General features: G+C 44.8%; 1 protein-coding gene across 2 annotated transcripts in view; it reads right to left on the reverse strand.

Moving 5' to 3' along the window:
• The window catches only part of Sirt1 (sirtuin 1), a 26,028-nt gene extending 8,444 nt beyond the window's left edge, over nucleotides 1-17,584 (reverse strand). Inside the window, exons 1-5 of one of the 2 annotated variants that reach the window (XM_008832657.3) lie at nucleotides 17,070-17,583; nucleotides 15,142-15,258; nucleotides 13,683-13,924; nucleotides 9,067-9,219; nucleotides 462-609 (exon numbers count right to left, since the gene is read on the reverse strand). In XM_008832657.3, coding sequence (XP_008830879.1) covers nucleotides 462-609; nucleotides 9,067-9,219; nucleotides 13,683-13,924; nucleotides 15,142-15,258; nucleotides 17,070-17,457 — 1,048 coding nt within the window. In that variant the 5' untranslated portion in view covers nucleotides 17,458-17,583. Of the gene's footprint in view, nucleotides 1-461; nucleotides 610-9,066; nucleotides 9,220-13,682; nucleotides 13,925-15,141; nucleotides 15,259-17,069 lie in introns of both variants that reach the window. The other variant, XM_017798046.2, reaches the window with a different exon arrangement.
• Between the last annotated feature and the right edge of the window lie 2 nt (nucleotides 17,585-17,586).

Genomic DNA, 17,586 nt, shown 5'->3' on the forward strand with positions numbered 1-17,586 from the left:
ATATATATATAGAGAGAGAGAGAGAGAGAGAGAGAGAGAGAGAGAGAGAGAGAGAGCACACTGGTGCACAACTTTAATCCCAGTACTTGGGAGGCAGAGGCAGGCCAGCCTGGTCTACACAGTGAGTTCCAGGCCAGCAGGGGTTACAGGGAGACCCTGTCTCAAAAAAAGACAAAACAATAACAACAACAAAAAAAACATATAAACTTGCTATGTAGCCAAAGATGACAAACTCAATCCTCCTGCCTCCACCTCCCAAATGCTGAAATAATAGGCATGCACCACCATACCTGACTCAAGGCTTTATTTTGAGTTTCATTGCTTTTTGCATTCTTATCTACAATTAGATTATCAAATAATAATGCTTAATCTCTCATTACTAGACAGCAGCCTATTTTCCAAGCCTGCCATTTCCTATTAAACTAGATAAATTACAGAACGCCATTTTGAAGTTTACTAACCGTGACATTGAATTATCCTTTGAATTCCTGCAACCTGTTCCAAGGTATCTATGTTTTGAGTATAATTTCGAAGAAGTTTTCCTTCCTTATCTGACAAGGCTATGAATTTATGACACAAAGATGGTTGGAACTGTCCAGGATATATTTCCTATATAATGCAAAAGGTAGAAAAAGCTTACATTAATAAATAAGCCCAACAGATATCCTGAGTAAGTTTATCACAAAGGCACCCTGGATATACGCTTTTTAAAACAATACACAAGATTCTAAAGCTTCTAGATGGACGGCATGTGTAGAAAAGGCTCGTTGTTACTATCTGGACACTCAGCAATCAGTGAACTTGGCCCCTTTAATAGGATAAGGTGACCCATGAACACAGCGTAATTTTGATATTTTAGTGTAAATCAGAAGAAATACATACCTTGGTACATCTAAATTTTGTTGGCAGCAAGTTCAGATTTTTTTCTTTAAGGAAAAAAGGGGACACTTTATACTGAAATTACAGGTTAACAGCATGGTGACTTCACAACTTTTTTTAAAAAAAGGCTGTCAATGTATTATTTTAAATTTTATTTTTGATTCATCATTCATTATAAATATCAACCTGCTGGAAGTTTAAAGCTGAAGTTTGAATTCCTTACCAAAATTGTTTTCCTTCCACTGGACAGGCACATACTGTATAGTCTAGAGCTGCTCATGAATGCTCAGTTGCTGGATTTTGTGTGTGTGTTTTTCCCCCCAAATAATGCTTCAATGCTGTTTCTTCTTTAAAAACAAAGAATTCAGATATACACATGGCAAAAAGATCAGAGAAAAAGTATCAATTTTGGTCCTCCCAACTTTTGACAGCGTTTTCATTCACTTCCTCCCTTACCACTGATCACGGGCTCTGACCCATCATACTGCTAGTAAAAAACTAAATCACGGGCTCTGACCCATCATACTGCTAGTAAAAAACTAACCAGCCCTGTATCTGCTAGCACGGAAACTGGCTATGTTATAAACACAGTACATCCATAACAGTGACTCAGCCATTGAAACGAGGGATATTTAGAAAACAGTCCATGACACGCTTGCTGTTTTGGTTGTGTTATTAAACAAGAAAAGGAAATTATGTGTACAAATGGATAGTCCTTTCTATGCAAGCTGTGGGGAAGAATACACATGAACTGTGAACAGCCAATCTTCCCTTTTGAGATTTACAAAAAGTCTTAGCAGTTAAAGAAGCCGCACTTAACCTATTTAGTATCTCTAAAATTTAAACAGACTTCAGCCACTCAAGAAATACCTTCCAGGTAAAACTTAAACTCCATGAAAATCTTGAGTCAGATATGGTGACACACACCTTTAATCCTAGCACTTAAGAGGCAGAGGCAGGTGGATCTTTGTGAGTTCTAGGCCAGCTAGGGCTACAGAGAGACCCAGTCTCAAAGACAAAACAAACACTACCTTGTATGGGATGGTCCATTACACAAAAGCTCAACAATTTCACTTTATATTCAGTGTTCATAGAGAACAAACTCATAGCCAGGCATGGTGGCAGACACCTTTGATCCCAGCACTTGGGAGGCAGAGGCAGGCGGATCTCTGTGAGTTCAAGGCCAGCCTGGTCTACATAGTGAGTTCTAGGAAAGCTGGAGCTACAGGGAGACCCTGTCTCAAAAAGACAAAAGAAAAAAGAAAAACTCATTAGGCTGGGCATGGGTGGCACAAGCCTGTAACCCCAGCACTCAAAGAAGGCAGAAGGATAGCCCCAAGTTCAACATTAACCTAATCAACACAATGAGACTCTCCTTTCAGGACAGGGCTGCTGCTAAGATGACCATCCCATTCCCCAGTGGACGGCCTCACACCCATGTGCATATGGGCAGCATTGGACTCGGGGTTATTAGTAATGCATGATAGGAAGCTGGGAGTGAGTTGAGGTAAGATAAGGTCCTGGGGGAGCTGGAGGGAGGTAATGGTGAATGGTTATGATCAAAATACACTGTATAAATGTATAAAATTTTCAAACCCTTACTAGTAACTCTTCGCACCTTAACAGACAATAGACACAAGTTAACAGCAAGTGAATAATTTATCATGTTTACAGAAAGCTGAAAGCTACATTATGTTTTGGAATACATTATGCCATACCAACCAGTCTCCTACTCAGGATGCCGCATTCTGATGTGTTCACATTCAGGTCATTTTTTTTTTTTCTTTTTCTGAGACAGGATCTCACTATGTAGCCCTGGCTGGCCTAGAGATCTGCCTGCATCTGCCTCCTTAGAACACCAGATCTTCATGTCATTTTTATGAGCATTACAGTATCTCATTAAAGTCTCTTCTGGAAATAACTTTTAGAATACTTTGCTTAGTATTAACAACAAACAGATCAAGTGGTAGACCAAGTCATAAAAAAAGGATGCTAAGTACAGAAAAAAAGGAATGCCTAAATCCAGAGTATGGTCAGGAAGCAAGAGTATCAAGCCTCTGTGAACCCTGACTAACTGTATATGACCCAGCTTCCTCATTTGAAGGAGAGTAGAAACCAGATAGTGCAGGCCGACTTAGCACTTCACTCCAGTTTGCCAACCTGTCACAGTTCAAGGTAGTTTAGTCCTTAATGTTATGAATCAATTCCTGTTGTTGGGGACAATTTATGAAAAGTTTTACTTATAACCTTACATTTTACTTTTGAGAATACCTAGATGGTTTGAATCCATTTTTCTTCTGAATGAAATGCACTCTGAATTATTAAATTTAAATGTAGTCAAAGGAATAGTCAAAAATTATAATTATTCTAAAAGAACTTTTAATAAAAACCTCTCCTACAACAGACTGTCTAAAAACTTTGCTGAAAATCAAACAGTGAGACCTAGGGCTGGTGGCCTAAAATCAAACAGTAAGACCTAAGGCTTGTGGCCTAAAATCAAACAGTGAGACCTAGGGCTGGTGGCCTAAAATCAAACAGTGAGACCTAGGGCTGGTGGCCTAAAATCAAACAGTGAGACCTAGGGCTGGTGGCCTAAAATCAAACAGTGAGACCTAGGGCTGGTGGCCTAAAATCAAACAGTGAGACCTAGGGCTGGTGGCCTAGCACCACCGTGCAGCACTTGCCTAGCATGTGGGAAGCACTGAATTTGAGGCCCAGCACCAGGAAAAGAAGTGATGGGCTGGTGAGGGTTCAGTGGTCAAAGCACTGCAGTCAAGCAGGGAACAGGAGCTGTAACTCCAGCAGCAGGAGGTAGATATGGGGGGTAGGGGGTCCAGTGGAAACAGTCTAGCAAGAGACCCTGCTTTGATGCCCAACTGCAGACTCTAGGGCACGTTAGCCAATGTCAGCCTCTTGCTGACGCATGCAACATGTACACATCACCTACGCGCATGCCCACACCTAGGTTACAAACATGCAAACGCACCACGCAGCACACATAAAAAGGGGAAAAAGTGAAACAAAAAGCCCAGGAACAGCCCTCCTTCAGGTCACTTCCCTGAACAGAACTCCAGAGCATCCACTCTCAGCAGTCAGCTCCTTCAGGAAATTCAACTTCCTTAGGAATCTACAAGTAGCACATACTTCCTACACAAGGCCAGCAAACAGTGAATATTTTTGGCTTTACAGGCTATACAGTCTGTCCATATGGTCTTCTGTGGCAAGAGTAGTCATAATGCATCAGGAGATGTTTCACTGAAACTTTTATGCACAGTTATCAGTAGCCATTCATGTAATTTTCACATCCGTGAAATATTTTACTGACATCTCTTGGCCATTAAAAATTAGTTCCTTCAGCCCGGCATGGCGGCGCATGCCTTTAATCCCAGCACCCAGGAGGCAGAGGCAGGCGGATCTCTGAGTTCAAAGCCAGCCTGGTCTACACAGTGAGTTGCAGGACAGCTGGGGCTACAGGGAGACCCTGTCTCAAAAAGAAAAAAAAAAAAAAAAAATTCCTTTGGGGCGTGGTGGCATATGCCTTTAATCGCAGCACTTGAGAGGCAGAGGCAGGCAGATCTGAGTTCCAGGTTAGCTAGGACTCCAGGGAGACCCTATCTCGAAAAGACCAAAGGTTCAGGGCTCATTTCAGAAGAGTGGTGACAAGTCTCTAAAAGCCCACAGGCAGTGGATGAACAAGGCAAGTTTTCCAGACAGCTGGAAAATTAACTGATACGCACTCACAGCAATGGTGGCAGCGTGCACAAGTTCCTTGTAAGCTCAAGTCAGACAAATCCCAGCACAGACATGGGGAAACAGGTAAGAAACCCTGACCCTACCTGAGGAGCTATTAGAAACCAACAGATGCTGGGACGGTAAGTCAGTTACTTTTAAGGGTGTGACTGCTGGTAGGTTGGCCAGGTACAGTGGGAAGATTCACACCAAAGGACATCTGGGGACAAATTTGCCTCTAAAGGCCTTAATATAGAAGAGAGTGTATGAATGTGGGCATGTGTAGCACTGGGGTGTCCTAGGGGAAGGGCTCTAAATACCACCAAAGGATATTGTATGAAATTTACAAAAAATTCAATTTAAAGAAACCTGAGGCTGGGGGTGCTGGCACACACCTTTAATTTAATTCCCTCACTCAGGAGGCAGAGGCAAGTGGATCATCTCTGTGAGTTCAAAGCCAGCGTGGTCTACATAGTGAGTTCCAGGCCAGCTGGGACTACAAGGGGACCCTGTTTCAAAAAGACAAAAAAAAAAAGCTGAAAAAAATTCTAGGTGGGCAGATTGGGGGGATGCTGGTGAGAGGAAACAAAATCTCAGAGAGAATTTGGTTAGGTTTAACACAGTGTGGAGATCACAATTAACAACATACTGTGTACGTGAAATTATAGAGTGGAGATAAGTATGTGACATTATGGCTGTTTGTTAACTTCATTTAACCATTCCATGATGTACATAAAAAACAATGCTGTATGCCGTGAACATGCACTTTTATCTGCCCATAAAAATAAACTTCTTACCACAGGCAGTGCAGAAATAGGCAGTCAGCCACACTTGTGATTATACATTTTGATTTTCACATGAGAAATGAGTAGACATCTTGATTGTATGTCAACCTGTCTAACCTACCCAAGAGAACTTCACTTACTGAAATTAATGAGTACTGTGTACTCAAAGGGCTTGTGTGTACCAGGCAAAACTAAACACATGTTTCCTATTCATTGTAAGGCCGCAGACAGGCTAAGTGAAGCCTGGAACTCTTGTTTGTTTTTTGAAAACAGTCTCACTATGTAAACCTGGCTAACCTGTAACCCCCTAAGTAGACCAGGCCGGCCATGTAGGATTAAAGGTATACACCGCCACAACTGGCCCTTAGTTTCTTTTTTTTGGAGACAGGGTCTCCCTGTAGCCCCAGCTGTCCTGGAACTATGTAGTCCAGGCTGGCCTTGAATTCACAGAGATCTGCCTGCCTCTGCCTCCCAAGTGCTGGGACTACTTGCGCACCACCACACCCAGCTAGTTTCTACATTTTTTAAAGGGACTTAAAAAAGAACAAAAAATATATTTGTTCTCTACACAGTCTCAAATGTAGGCCACACAGTTACTACCTGGCCCTTTAGAGAAAAGCATTTTGTAGATTTAAAAAAAAAATAAAAAGCACAAAAATTTGTCATTTTTGTCACAAGTCCGTAATTAGCTTAACTAGCATAACTAACTTAATTATTCAAACCTAGTTTTAATACGAAAGTCCATGTTCAACTACATTTTCAACTTTAATGTGTATAATGTCTGCTTACATGTAAGTGTACCACATGCATGCAATGCCTGTGGACACCCGAAGAGGGCATCAGATCCCCTAGAATTAGAGTTACAGACAGTTGTTAGTTGCCATGTGGGTGCTGGGAACTGAATCCGGGGTCCTCTGCAAAGGCAACCAGCTCTCTTAACAGCTGAGCTATCTCTGTAAGTAGACCTTCTGTATGCCAATTAACATGCCAGAAGAGAGGAGAAGACCCCCCTTCACAACCATCTCAAAAACCAGAAAGCTGCTGAGATGGCTCAGCTGTCAAGGCAGCCCTGCTCTTGCAGAGGACCTGTCAGGGAGCTCACAAGTGTCTCCATTTCCAGCTTCAGAAGGACTAGATACCTCTGGAATCTACCTCTGCAGGGACCTGTGCTCATGTGCACATACCCACACAAACACAACACATACATGTAACTGAAAATAAAAAAATGTATAAAATATTTTAAAATCCTATTGAGACCTTCCCTAAGCTTCTACATGCCACAGCCCCAGGTGGAGGGGACTCACTAGAATACACTTTCCTTGCTTTGCTGATGCCCCATCATCTTCTAGCTCCTTCTGCTGATCACCTGAAGAAAAAAACAAAGCAAGGCCCCTGGATGGCTCAGCGCTTTGGTGAACTGCTGCCAAACCTGACAAGCTGAGTTTGCTCCCCTAGACAGAGTAAAGGACCTGTCCTCTGACCGACACACATGCTTGCCCGTCCCACACACTCAGTAAATCTGAATTTTAATTTTTTTAAAATTAAATTTTAGCCAGGCGTGGTGGCGCATGCCTTTAATCCCAGTACTTGGAAGGCAGAGGCAGGCAGATCTCTGTGAGTTCAAGGCCAGCCTGATCTACATAGTGAGTTCCAGGACAGCTGGGGCTACAGGGAGACCCTGCTTCAAAAAGACAAAAAAAAAATAAAAAACCAGAGAGCAGTAGAGTTACTGCTCAACAATCCTTTAAGCCAGACCTGGTGGTACACACCTTTAATCCCAGCACTTGGGAGGCAGAGGCAGGCAGATCTCTGTGAGTTCAAGGCCAGCCTGGTCTACATAGTGAGTTCCAGGACAGCTGGGGCTACAGGGAGACCCTGTCTCAAAAAGAAAAAAAAAAAAGAATTTTAGATACACAGCTGCACTTGACAATGTGTAACCCCCGTAGGAGGTGAAAAGACGACAACTCACTTTGGCAACCGTTGTCTCTCAGCAAAAATACTGACATAAATGCACTAACCAGCTATGCTCTTGTAGTCAGATATGAAGGTAACTGTTAGCCACCTGCTGGCCAGTCTTCTAAAGCCAGTGTCTACTTACTATTATACCAGTGTCCTAGGTCCCAGCTCCAGAAATCCAGGACTGAGGGACATTTCTTTCAAACAGTGTGGCAGTGCCACTCGCACCACAGGTTCAAACCACACATCCCAGTGGGGAACAGAGGTGCACACTGCCTGCTAATTCCAGCACTTAGGAAGCTGAGGTGAGAGTGAGTCGAGCTTTCCATAGTTATATAAATATAACATGTGGTTTGAAAGTAGATGAAGACAGCCTTTGAAATTCAGTTTGGGAGCTGGAGATATGGCTCAGCTGTTAAGAGCACTGGCTACTGTTGCAGACAGAGGACCAGGTTCTATTTCCAGCACCCACATGACAGCTAACAGCTGTAACTCCAGTTCCTAGGGATCTGACACCCTCTTCTGGCCTCTTCAGGCTTGCAAGACATGGGTGCACTTACATACATACATGCAGGCAAAACGCTCACACATAAAAATTAAAATAAGTCAAGAAAAATTTAATTCAGTTTAGGGCCTGTATGATGTGAAATGGCTCAGCGTATATGTAAAAGATGCTGTGGTGGTTGGAATAGTAGTGTCTCCCATAAGCTCCAAGTATTTGTGGGCACTTGGTCCCCTGTGTTTGGGGAGGGTCATGGAACCTTTAGGAGGTGCAGTCTTGCTGAAGTGGACGTTGAGAATCTAGCCACGCCTGCTTCTAGTCTGGCTGGCTCTGCTTCCCATGCCGCCATGCCTGGCCTACCATGATGGACTCAATCTTAACCCTCTGGAACTGCAAGCCAAGTAAACCCTCCTGTCTTTGCTTCCAGTGCTGGGACGGCAGGGATGCACAATGCTGGCTCGTGAATTAGTTCTACATGGAATTCCCAATTGTTAGTACTTAATAATGCAATTAATGTTGTATTTCATTTTGTTTTCCTTGGCAAAATCCAGTTAAGTATATCTTCTGTGCTTATGTCAACACATGTCAAGTACTCAGTAGCCCACGTAGCTATCGACTTCTGAACCAGAAAGTTAAGACTAGACAGACTCTTGAAGGGCCAGCCCTCTGCAACCTGCTGACTAAAAATGCTATCTCAGGACCTTCTTCCTTAATTAAAAATGATTTTTCACTTTAATCCCTGCACTGGGAGGCAGAAGCAGGTGGACCTTTGTGAGAGCAAGGCCAGCCTGGTCTACACAGTGCATTCCAGGCAGCTAAGGCTACAAGGAGACCCTATCTCAAGAAGACCAAAAGAAAAAGGTTTTCAGATAGATGCTCATGTTAAAACGTGTCTACTACAAAACACAACACAGTAGGTGCTATAACCTTTACGACTCAGAAAAAATATTAAAGTCAAAATAGGTCATTTTTGTATGGTGTACATACAAACCTAGCCTCCAAAAAGAGGGGAGGGGGACAACAGACCTACAAATACAAGCACAGGCACAAATGACCATAAGTGAAGTACATTATTGAAACTCCATCTAAAAATGAAAGTTCTGTCTACGAAGAGTGATCTTACAATTTGCCAGGCACGGAGTAGTAAAATTAAGATGCCTACACACAAGCAAAATACTTTATCACGAAAGGTGTCAAACGAAAAGTTAGCAATACCTTTGCAAACTTGAAGAATGGTCTTGGATCTTTTCTGAAATATTCAATATCAAACATTGCTTGAGGGTCTGGGAGATCTGGGAAGTCCACTGCAAGGCGAGCATAAATACCATCCCTTGACCTAAAGTCAGGTATTCCACACGAGACAGAAACCTGAAACACGCAAGACAAGATTTGTACATTCACATCTTCTACCTTCCTAATTAGTAGCTAGCTCTCTTACCTAACAATTTTTTGCAGGGAGGGGAACTGAAAAATTTTTATTTTGCCGGGCGTGGTGGCGCATGCCTTTAATCCCAGCACTTGAGAGGCAGAGGCAGGTGGATCTCTGAGTTTGAGGCCAGCCTGGTCTCCACAGCAAATCCAGGCCAGCTGGGGCTACAGGGAGACCCTGTCTCAAAAAAAAAAAGTTTTATTTTGGGGAACAGAAATACTACCTTACTCTAATTTCAAATAGAAGTAAAATGCCTAAATAAATGAGTATAGATAAATCTGCCACTCTTTTTAACAGCAATAAGGAAATTTTAAGTTGGGCTAATTTTAAACCTTTAAGCACTTAAACAACAAAATTAAAGCAATTCTAATTTATTAGTAAGTAAATCAATTCAACCTTAGTCGGAAAGCAGGCAACACCTTCTATCACAGATCATCTTTTCCAACGAAAGTGCTCATGGTGCAGCAGTCTACACAAGACACGGGATTTCTGCATTTCCTTTAACTACTATGCTGTGACGTTGGGACAGAGTGGTTCATGCTACTTAGGAAGTTCAGACAGAATGACTGCTTGCGCCCAGATTTCCAAGGCTGACCTGGACATCGATAGCAACCACAATAGTGTGTGAGGAGATGTGAAATAAAACCAAGAACAATGTCACAAGCCTATGCTCACAGCTACTAAGGAAGCGGAGGCAGAAGGATCCCTTGAGCCCAGAAGACTCAGAGGCAGGAGCATCACCTGAGCCCAGGAGGCCAGCAACATAGTGACGCCGTACCTCTCGAAAGAAACAGAAGAGCGCTGAAGATGTGGGTCAGTAGTGGAGTGTTGGCCTAGCAAGTCCTGCTCTAGGTTCAATCCCCAGCAAGGCAAATAGTAATAAAGGGCCAGAGACATGGCTCTGCTGGTAAAGGCACTTGCTGACAAGCCTGATGACTGAAGTTGACCCCTGGGGCCCACCTGAAAAGAACTCCACAGGTGTCCTCTGACCTCCACATCTGATGTACATACATATGTCAGACACAATACAATTAAAAAATAAGGGCTGGAGAGATGGCGCCATGGTTAAGAGCACTTACTGCTCTTCAAGAGTAGCAAGGTTGGGTCCAGAGCATCCACTTGGTGGTTCACACTCCTTAAGTCTAGGTCCACAGAATCTGACTCCCTCTTCTAGCCTCTGCAGGCTTCAGGCATGGATATGGTGCACTTACATACATACAGCAAATACTCATACACATTAAGTAAAAATACAATCTTAAATAAAAAATTAAAAGGAAATTACACAGCATAATTTCAACTTTTCACTTTTTTAAAAAACTTGATTTTAGCTGGGTGTGGTGGCACATACCTTTAATCTCTGCACTCGGGAGGCAACGGCAGGCAGATCTGTTAGTTCAAAGGCAGCCTGGTTTACATAGTGAGTTCCAGGCCAGCTTGGGCTACAGGGAGGCCTTATCTCAAAAAAAAAAAAAAAACCAAAAACATTTTATTTTATGTGTATGAGTGTTATGTCTGCATGTATTTAAGTGCACCCATACCATGCAGGGTCCAGAGACCAAAAGAGGGTGTGAGATCCCATGAAGCTGGAGCTACGGACAGTTGTTAGCCACCACGTGGGTGCTGGCATTCAAACCCTGGGTTTTCTATAAAAGTCAATGATCTTAACCACTGAGTCATATCTCCAGCCCCAACTTTTTAACTTTTTAAAAATAAGCATAAGCGCCGGGTGTGGTGGCACACGCCTTTAATCCCAGCACTAGAGGGGCAGAGGCAGGCAGATCTCTGTGAGATAAAGTTTCAGGCCAGCTGGGGCTACAAGGGAGACCCTGTCTCAAAAAAAGACAAAAGACTAAACAAAATTGGAAGCCTGCAAGATGGCTCAGCTGGTGAAGACCACGTGGAAGGAACAGAATCAACTCCCAGAAGCTTTCCTTTGACTTCCACATGTGCCATGGCACATGCACATCCACACAGAAAACATGTAGCCCGTAGTATATTTTCGGGCTGAGGGGGTAGCACACACTGTGACAAAGCTTGGCATGCTCAAGGCACTAGGCTGAACTCCAGCACCAAAACAGAACACTACTTACTTTGTTTGAAATAGTCTCGCTGTGTAACCCTGGCTGTCCTGGAACTGGTTACACAGACCAGGCCGCTTTCACACTCAGGTCAGCCTCCAACTGCCTCTGCCTCCCAGAGCTGGGACTAGAGGTGTCATCATGTTCAGTACAAAACTATTCTCTTTTTGGGGGGTCTTTTTTTGAGACAGGGTCTCCTATTAGCCCCAGCTGGCCTGGAATTCACTATGAAGACCAGGCTGGCCTTGAACTCACAGAGATCCGCCTGCCTCTGCCTCCAGAGTGCTGGGACCAAAGGCATATGCCACCACACCCGGCTATCCTTTATTATTTTTATTTTTTGTGTATGTGTATTGCCTGCATGTATGTTAAGTGCACCTGTGTGACACAGTGCGCAAGGACATCAGAAGATGTTGTAAGATGTTGTTGGATCCCCTGCAACTGGAATTATGGATGGTTGTTAGCTACCATGTGGGTGCTAAGAACCAAATCTGAGTCTTCTGCAAGAGCAAACAGAGCTCTTAACCACTGAGCCATCTCTCCAGTCCCAAAACAACCATTCTTCATGTTAAGTAATACTTTTTCACAAGTCTAAATGGCAGGACTGAATTTTTCATTGTTCTGGCTGCTAACATTTAACATACACCATCCTCAACACAGAATATGTAGCCGTCTTAGACTAAGCCAAATGAAAATGGCCATGTCACTATAATCCTTTTAATTTAAGTTGGAGGAAAGGTAGGAATTCATTACCTTTCCAAACCACAGTATTTTTGACTATGAAATCAGTTTTTGTTTTCTCCATGAAAATTAACCAAAGCCATTAACCAGAGCCTTGCATAACATACATACACCAAAGAATCCTAATTCCCTGTGTCTCAGGAGCTGATACAATGTGGGTTAAAAACTTTAGCTTGAGCCAGGCATGGTGGCACACACCTTTAATCTCAGCACTCAGAGACAGAGGCGTCTCTGAGCTCCAGGCCAGCCTGGACTACATAGTGAGACCCTGTCTCAAAAATAAAAAACTTAACTTGCGAGCTGAAGGATAGTTCAGTGGTTAAGAGCACTTGCTGATTTTCCAGAAAGTTGGGTTCCTGTCACCCATGCTGGGCAGTTCACAAGAGCTTTTTTTTTTTCTGGTCTTTTTGAGACAGGCTCTCCTTGTAGCCCCAGCTGGCCTGGACTTGCTATTGAAACCGGGTTGGCCTTGAACTCAGAGATCCACCTGCCTCTGCCTCCCAAGTACTGGGACTAAAGGCATGCCCAGTCCTCAGCTTTTAAGTCTAGCTTCCAGGGATCTGGCACCCTCCTCTGGCCTCCACAAGCACCTACAGGCAAGTGCCCATACCCACACACAGATGCAGAAACACAATTTAAATCTTAAGGGGCTGGAGAGATGGCTCAGCAGTTAAGAACACGGGTTATTCTTGCAGAAGACAGGGGTTCAAATCCCAGCACCCACATGGCAGCTAACAACTGTCTGTAACTCCAGTCCCAAGGGATATGATGGCCTCTTCTGACCTCCTTGAACACTGCAGGACATGGGTGCACTTAGCTATATGCAATATACGTATACACATAAAATAAAAAAATTTTTAAATCTTTTTTAAATAAATCTTAAAAAAAGGGGGGGGGGGCTGGAGAGATAAATGGCTCAGCAGTTAAGAGCACTTTCAGAGGACCCAGGTTTGATTCCCAGCACCCACATGGCAGCTGACAACTCTGTAACTCCAGTTGCACAGGATCTAACACCCTCTTTTGACCTCCATGGACACTGCATGACACAGGTGTACTTACACACATGTAGGCAATGCACATAAAATTAAAATATTTTTAAAAAAATAGCTGGATACAGTGGTGCAAGTCTTTAATCCCAGCACTTGAGAGGCAGAGGCAGAGGCAGGCAGATCTGGGTGTTCAAGGCCTCTACATAGTGTTCCAGGACAGCTATAGGGAGACCCTGTCTCAAGAAAGACCGAGAGAAAAAACAAAACAAAGCAAAACAAAAAACCCCAAACCAAACCAAACACCGTGCTCAACTGGCAGGACATGACGTTGCACACCTTTCATCCCAGCACCCCAAAAGCAGAGGCTCTGTGAATTGGTTGCCAGCCTGGCCTACAAAAATAAGTAACATTAATTGCACTTACCTATTGTGCAACGGAGAGATAAAAGCAAATTATTTAAGGCTGTTAAGCAAGTGCTGCTGCCTCAGTTTGGGGCAGTTTCTAAATTTTTTAAACCAGAAAAAACATTTAATTGAAAAAATAAGGAAAACATATGACCTCCATTTGTGCTCAGGTCTTACGCATCTTACGTACCCCGGCTCCAGTCAGAACTATTATTTTTTTGCACTCTTGCAGTAACTTCACAGCATCTTCCATCGTGTTGATATCTTTCCTTTTTTTCCGTTTCGGAGGTTCTGAAAGGATATTCACAACAATCTGCCACAGTGTCATATCATCCAGTTCAGGTGGAGGAATTGTTTCTGGGAGTAAGTCCTTCAGAATTGTCCGAGGATCTGTGCCAATCATGAGATGCTGCTGAACAAACGTATATGGACCTATAAATGGGAAAGAAACTTAGAACAAATCTGCTTCCACTTTCAAAAACTCATTTAGTTTGTGAAATAATGAGTTAACAATTTCTAAAATTTTTATGCAAAGCAAGACAATAGAACCCAAAGGTATTTTGTTATATGTCTCAAAAAGACCAAGGAAAGCTCATCAAGAGCTGCGGGGCCCACTTAGGTGTAAATATTTTGGTTGTGCTTTGCTGTTAATTTAAGGTTCATCAAGGGTTGGGGGGCTTAACTGGGTAACTCAAGAATATTTAGCATGCAGGAGACACTAAGTTCAATACTTAGCACCAAGAAAAAAAAAAAAGTTACCAATATCTAAGCAACTAAATCTAGGGGGTAAAGGTGATAGAGAATTCAAAGTCAGTACAAAAGAAGCTGGGTGTGGTGGTGGCACACAGCTGTAATCCTAGTACTTAGAAGTAGAGACAAGAGGATCAGGAGTTCATGCCAGCCCAGGGTACACAGTGAGTTCAAGGCCAGTCTAGGCTACTGGAGACCGTGCCTCAACAAATGAACAAAAAACTGGTTCATACAAAACAAACTGATACAAAAGAGGGGCTGGGGGGATGGCTCAGCAATTAAGCACTCTGGCTGTTCTTACAGAAGACCCAGGTTCAAATCTCAGCACCCACATGGTGGCTAACAACCATCCATTAATTCCAGTCCCAGGGGATCCGATGCCCTATTCTGTCTTCTGTCCTCTGTGGGCATTGCACCACAAGGGTGTACTTACACACATAAAATTAAATAGAAAATAAATAATGGTAGAAAAGAAAAAAAGACAGTCCGGGGCTCTATCCCCAGTCCTAACAGGCAGCTGTACACACTGAAACCGCAGCACTTGGGAGGTGCAAGGCAAGGAGATCAGGACTTCAAAGCCATCCCTGCATCCTAGGCTACAGAGCACCAAGTGGGAGGCAAAATATGAAACTGCAAAAAAAAAAAAACAAAAAAAAACCTCTGGGCTGCAGCAAGACTATGAGACCCTGCCCTGGCTGACGGCACAAGCCTTCAATCCCAACACTTGGGAGGCTGAGTGTTGAATCAGAAGGTCTCTGTGCTGAAACCCAGAGGCAGGTCTGTGGGAGATGGAGACCAGCCTGGTCAATATAGTGAATTCCAGACCAGCTGGGACTTCAGGGAGACCCTGTTTCTAAAAGAAAAAAAAAAAAAAAAAAAGGCACAGGTCTGAAGCATACCTATCCGTGGCCTTGGAGTCCAGTCACTAGAGCTTGCATGGGAAGTCCTATCATCCTCGTCACTTTCACAGGAATGAAAGCCATTAGTGATAATTTCATCACTGAACAGAAGGTTGTCTGCAAAAGAAATCAGAAGGTTGCTGTGCTGAAACCATCTTCATCCAAAACTGAAGGAAAGGCAGAGTGGCCCAGGCCTGTAATCTCAGCACCTGTAGGCACACAAGCTCCATGCCAGGCTGACCTCTAATATAGGTGAATTCCAAACCAGCCTGGGCTACAAAGTGAGACCCTATCTCAAAAACGGAAAAAGTGGGTGAGGGGTGTCGCTCAGTTGAAGCATGCTTTCAAGGCTGTGGGCTCCATCCCCAGTACCTCAAAAAAAAGTGATACACTAGTCAGACTAAAGATACAAATCACAATTAGGAGACTTAATGAATTTCACTCCATCAAATAGAAATAAAACCCCTAGCATTGTCCTTTCTGACCCAGACTGTCTCTTTTTGTTGCCCCTCCAGGTGGCAATCCTCTTGCCTCAGCCTCCCAGGTACTGGTAAGTTTATACTTTGTAAAATATGAAACACACCTCAGGTATCCTTACTTGTTGTTGTGTCTGGTGAAATCAAGAGTCACTAACCCAAGTTACCTTCATTTTAGTCTTTGTGAGACAGGGTCTCCCTGTAGCTCCAGCTGACCGGAACTCACTATGTAGACCAGGCTGGCCTTGAGCTCACAGGGAGATCAGCCTGCCTCTGCCTAGAACTAAACGGCCCCTAGGTTTTTTATATGCAGCCAAAGGTCCATAAATGATCCACAAATACTGACAGACTTCAACAAATTCAAGACAAAACTGTTCACAGAAACAGTACCCTTAAAGAATGACATTGCAGCCCGATGTGGTTGGGCAGGCCTTTAGTTCCAGCACCACGGGGGCAGAGACAGGTGGATCTCTGAGAGTTCCAGGCCAGCTGGTGCTACAGGGAGACCCGGTCTCAAAAAAAGACCAAGGGGGGGAAAAAATGACATTACATATACAACCCTTTTTGACTGCAATATGTCAAAAATAAGCCAATTTGTGCTTCAGAATTATATAGTTATGTAAAAAAGAATTCTACTTAATCTAAAAAAAATTTCTTTGGGTCTTTTTGAGACAGGGTCTCCCTGTAGCCCCAGCTGTCCTGGAACTATGTAGACCAGGCTGGCCTTGAACTCAAGAGATCCGTCTGCCTCTGCCTCCCGTGTGCTGGGATTAAAGGCATGCGCCACCACGCCCGGCTATCTAAAAATATTTTAAGAACATGATCAATGAATATACATGTCACAAAAGTACTGCAAAAGTATCACTGTTCTATTCCTAGAGTTAAGCGCAATCTCAGAAGAGTGACATTTTTAGAGAAACCATCTCCTTACGTTTTGAAAGCTATGCTTTTAAATTTTCTAACCTGAAAAAAGACGTGCACACACGCAAACCAAGCCACAGAGGTTGTCAGTTTGCAAAAACAATTTGCCAAAAAAAAAAAAAAAAAAAAGTCGATCGGCCGGACAGCCAAAAGTTGCAAAGTGTGCTGGGAGGAGACAAACACCTCAAAAAGGACATTGCGGTAAAGAACACCAGCCGGGGGAAACTTGTTTTACAGACAACCGAGCGAAACTACGGAGCCGCAACTGCGCAGGGTGCGAGGGTGGTCCCGAGCGAGTACACGGCTCCGCATCTACGCGGGCGGCCGAATCGAGCCTAGCCGAGCCGAACCGAGCCGGGCCGAGTCAGGTTGGGTCGAGCCGAGCCGGGCGCGCAGCCGACCGAGCCGAGCCGAGCCGAGCCGAGCCGAGCCGAGCCGAGCCACGCCGCTGCGAAGCCCTCGGGTCCCCGGCCTGCCCGGCCCGTTCCCAGGAGCAGATGCGACTGCGTGGCCCCGACCCGCGCGGCTCACCTCGGTAGCCGATTGCTGCCGCAGCCTCCTCGTCGTCCTCGCCGTCGTCATCGTCGTCGTCGTCGAAGTCGTCTGCCGCCCGGCGCTCCCGCCGCAGGCCCTGCAGGCCCGTTCCATTGTCTCCCGCCCGGGCCGCGGCTGTCGCCGGGGTCTCCCGCTCCGCGCCCGCCGCCGCCTCCCGCCACTGCGCCGGCGGGGCCGCTGCACTCTCCGCCTCGGTCGGAGCGGCCGCCGCGCTCGGTTCTCCGGGGCTGCGCCCGAGTCCGAGTCCGTCTCTGCGCGGCTTCTTGCGGAGCGGCTCCTCGGCGGGTGGCGACGCGGCCTCCATGGCGGCCGGAGCGGAAGGGGAGCCTCCGGGCTGAAGGGCGAGCGCCGCCTCGTCCGCCATCTTCCAACTGCCTCTCTGGCCCTCCGCCCTCGCCTCCTCTGCTCCGCTCGACTCGAGGCACTGGCGCCCCCGCGGCTCGGCTGCGGGAGATTTAAACCGCGTCACGTGACCCCGCCCCCGCGCCGCTCC

Source organism: Nannospalax galili, unplaced genomic scaffold, assembly GCF_000622305.1.
Source record: "Nannospalax galili isolate Female #2095 unplaced genomic scaffold, S.galili_v1.0 scaffold156, whole genome shotgun sequence".
NCBI lineage: Eukaryota > Metazoa > Chordata > Mammalia > Rodentia > Spalacidae > Nannospalax > Nannospalax galili.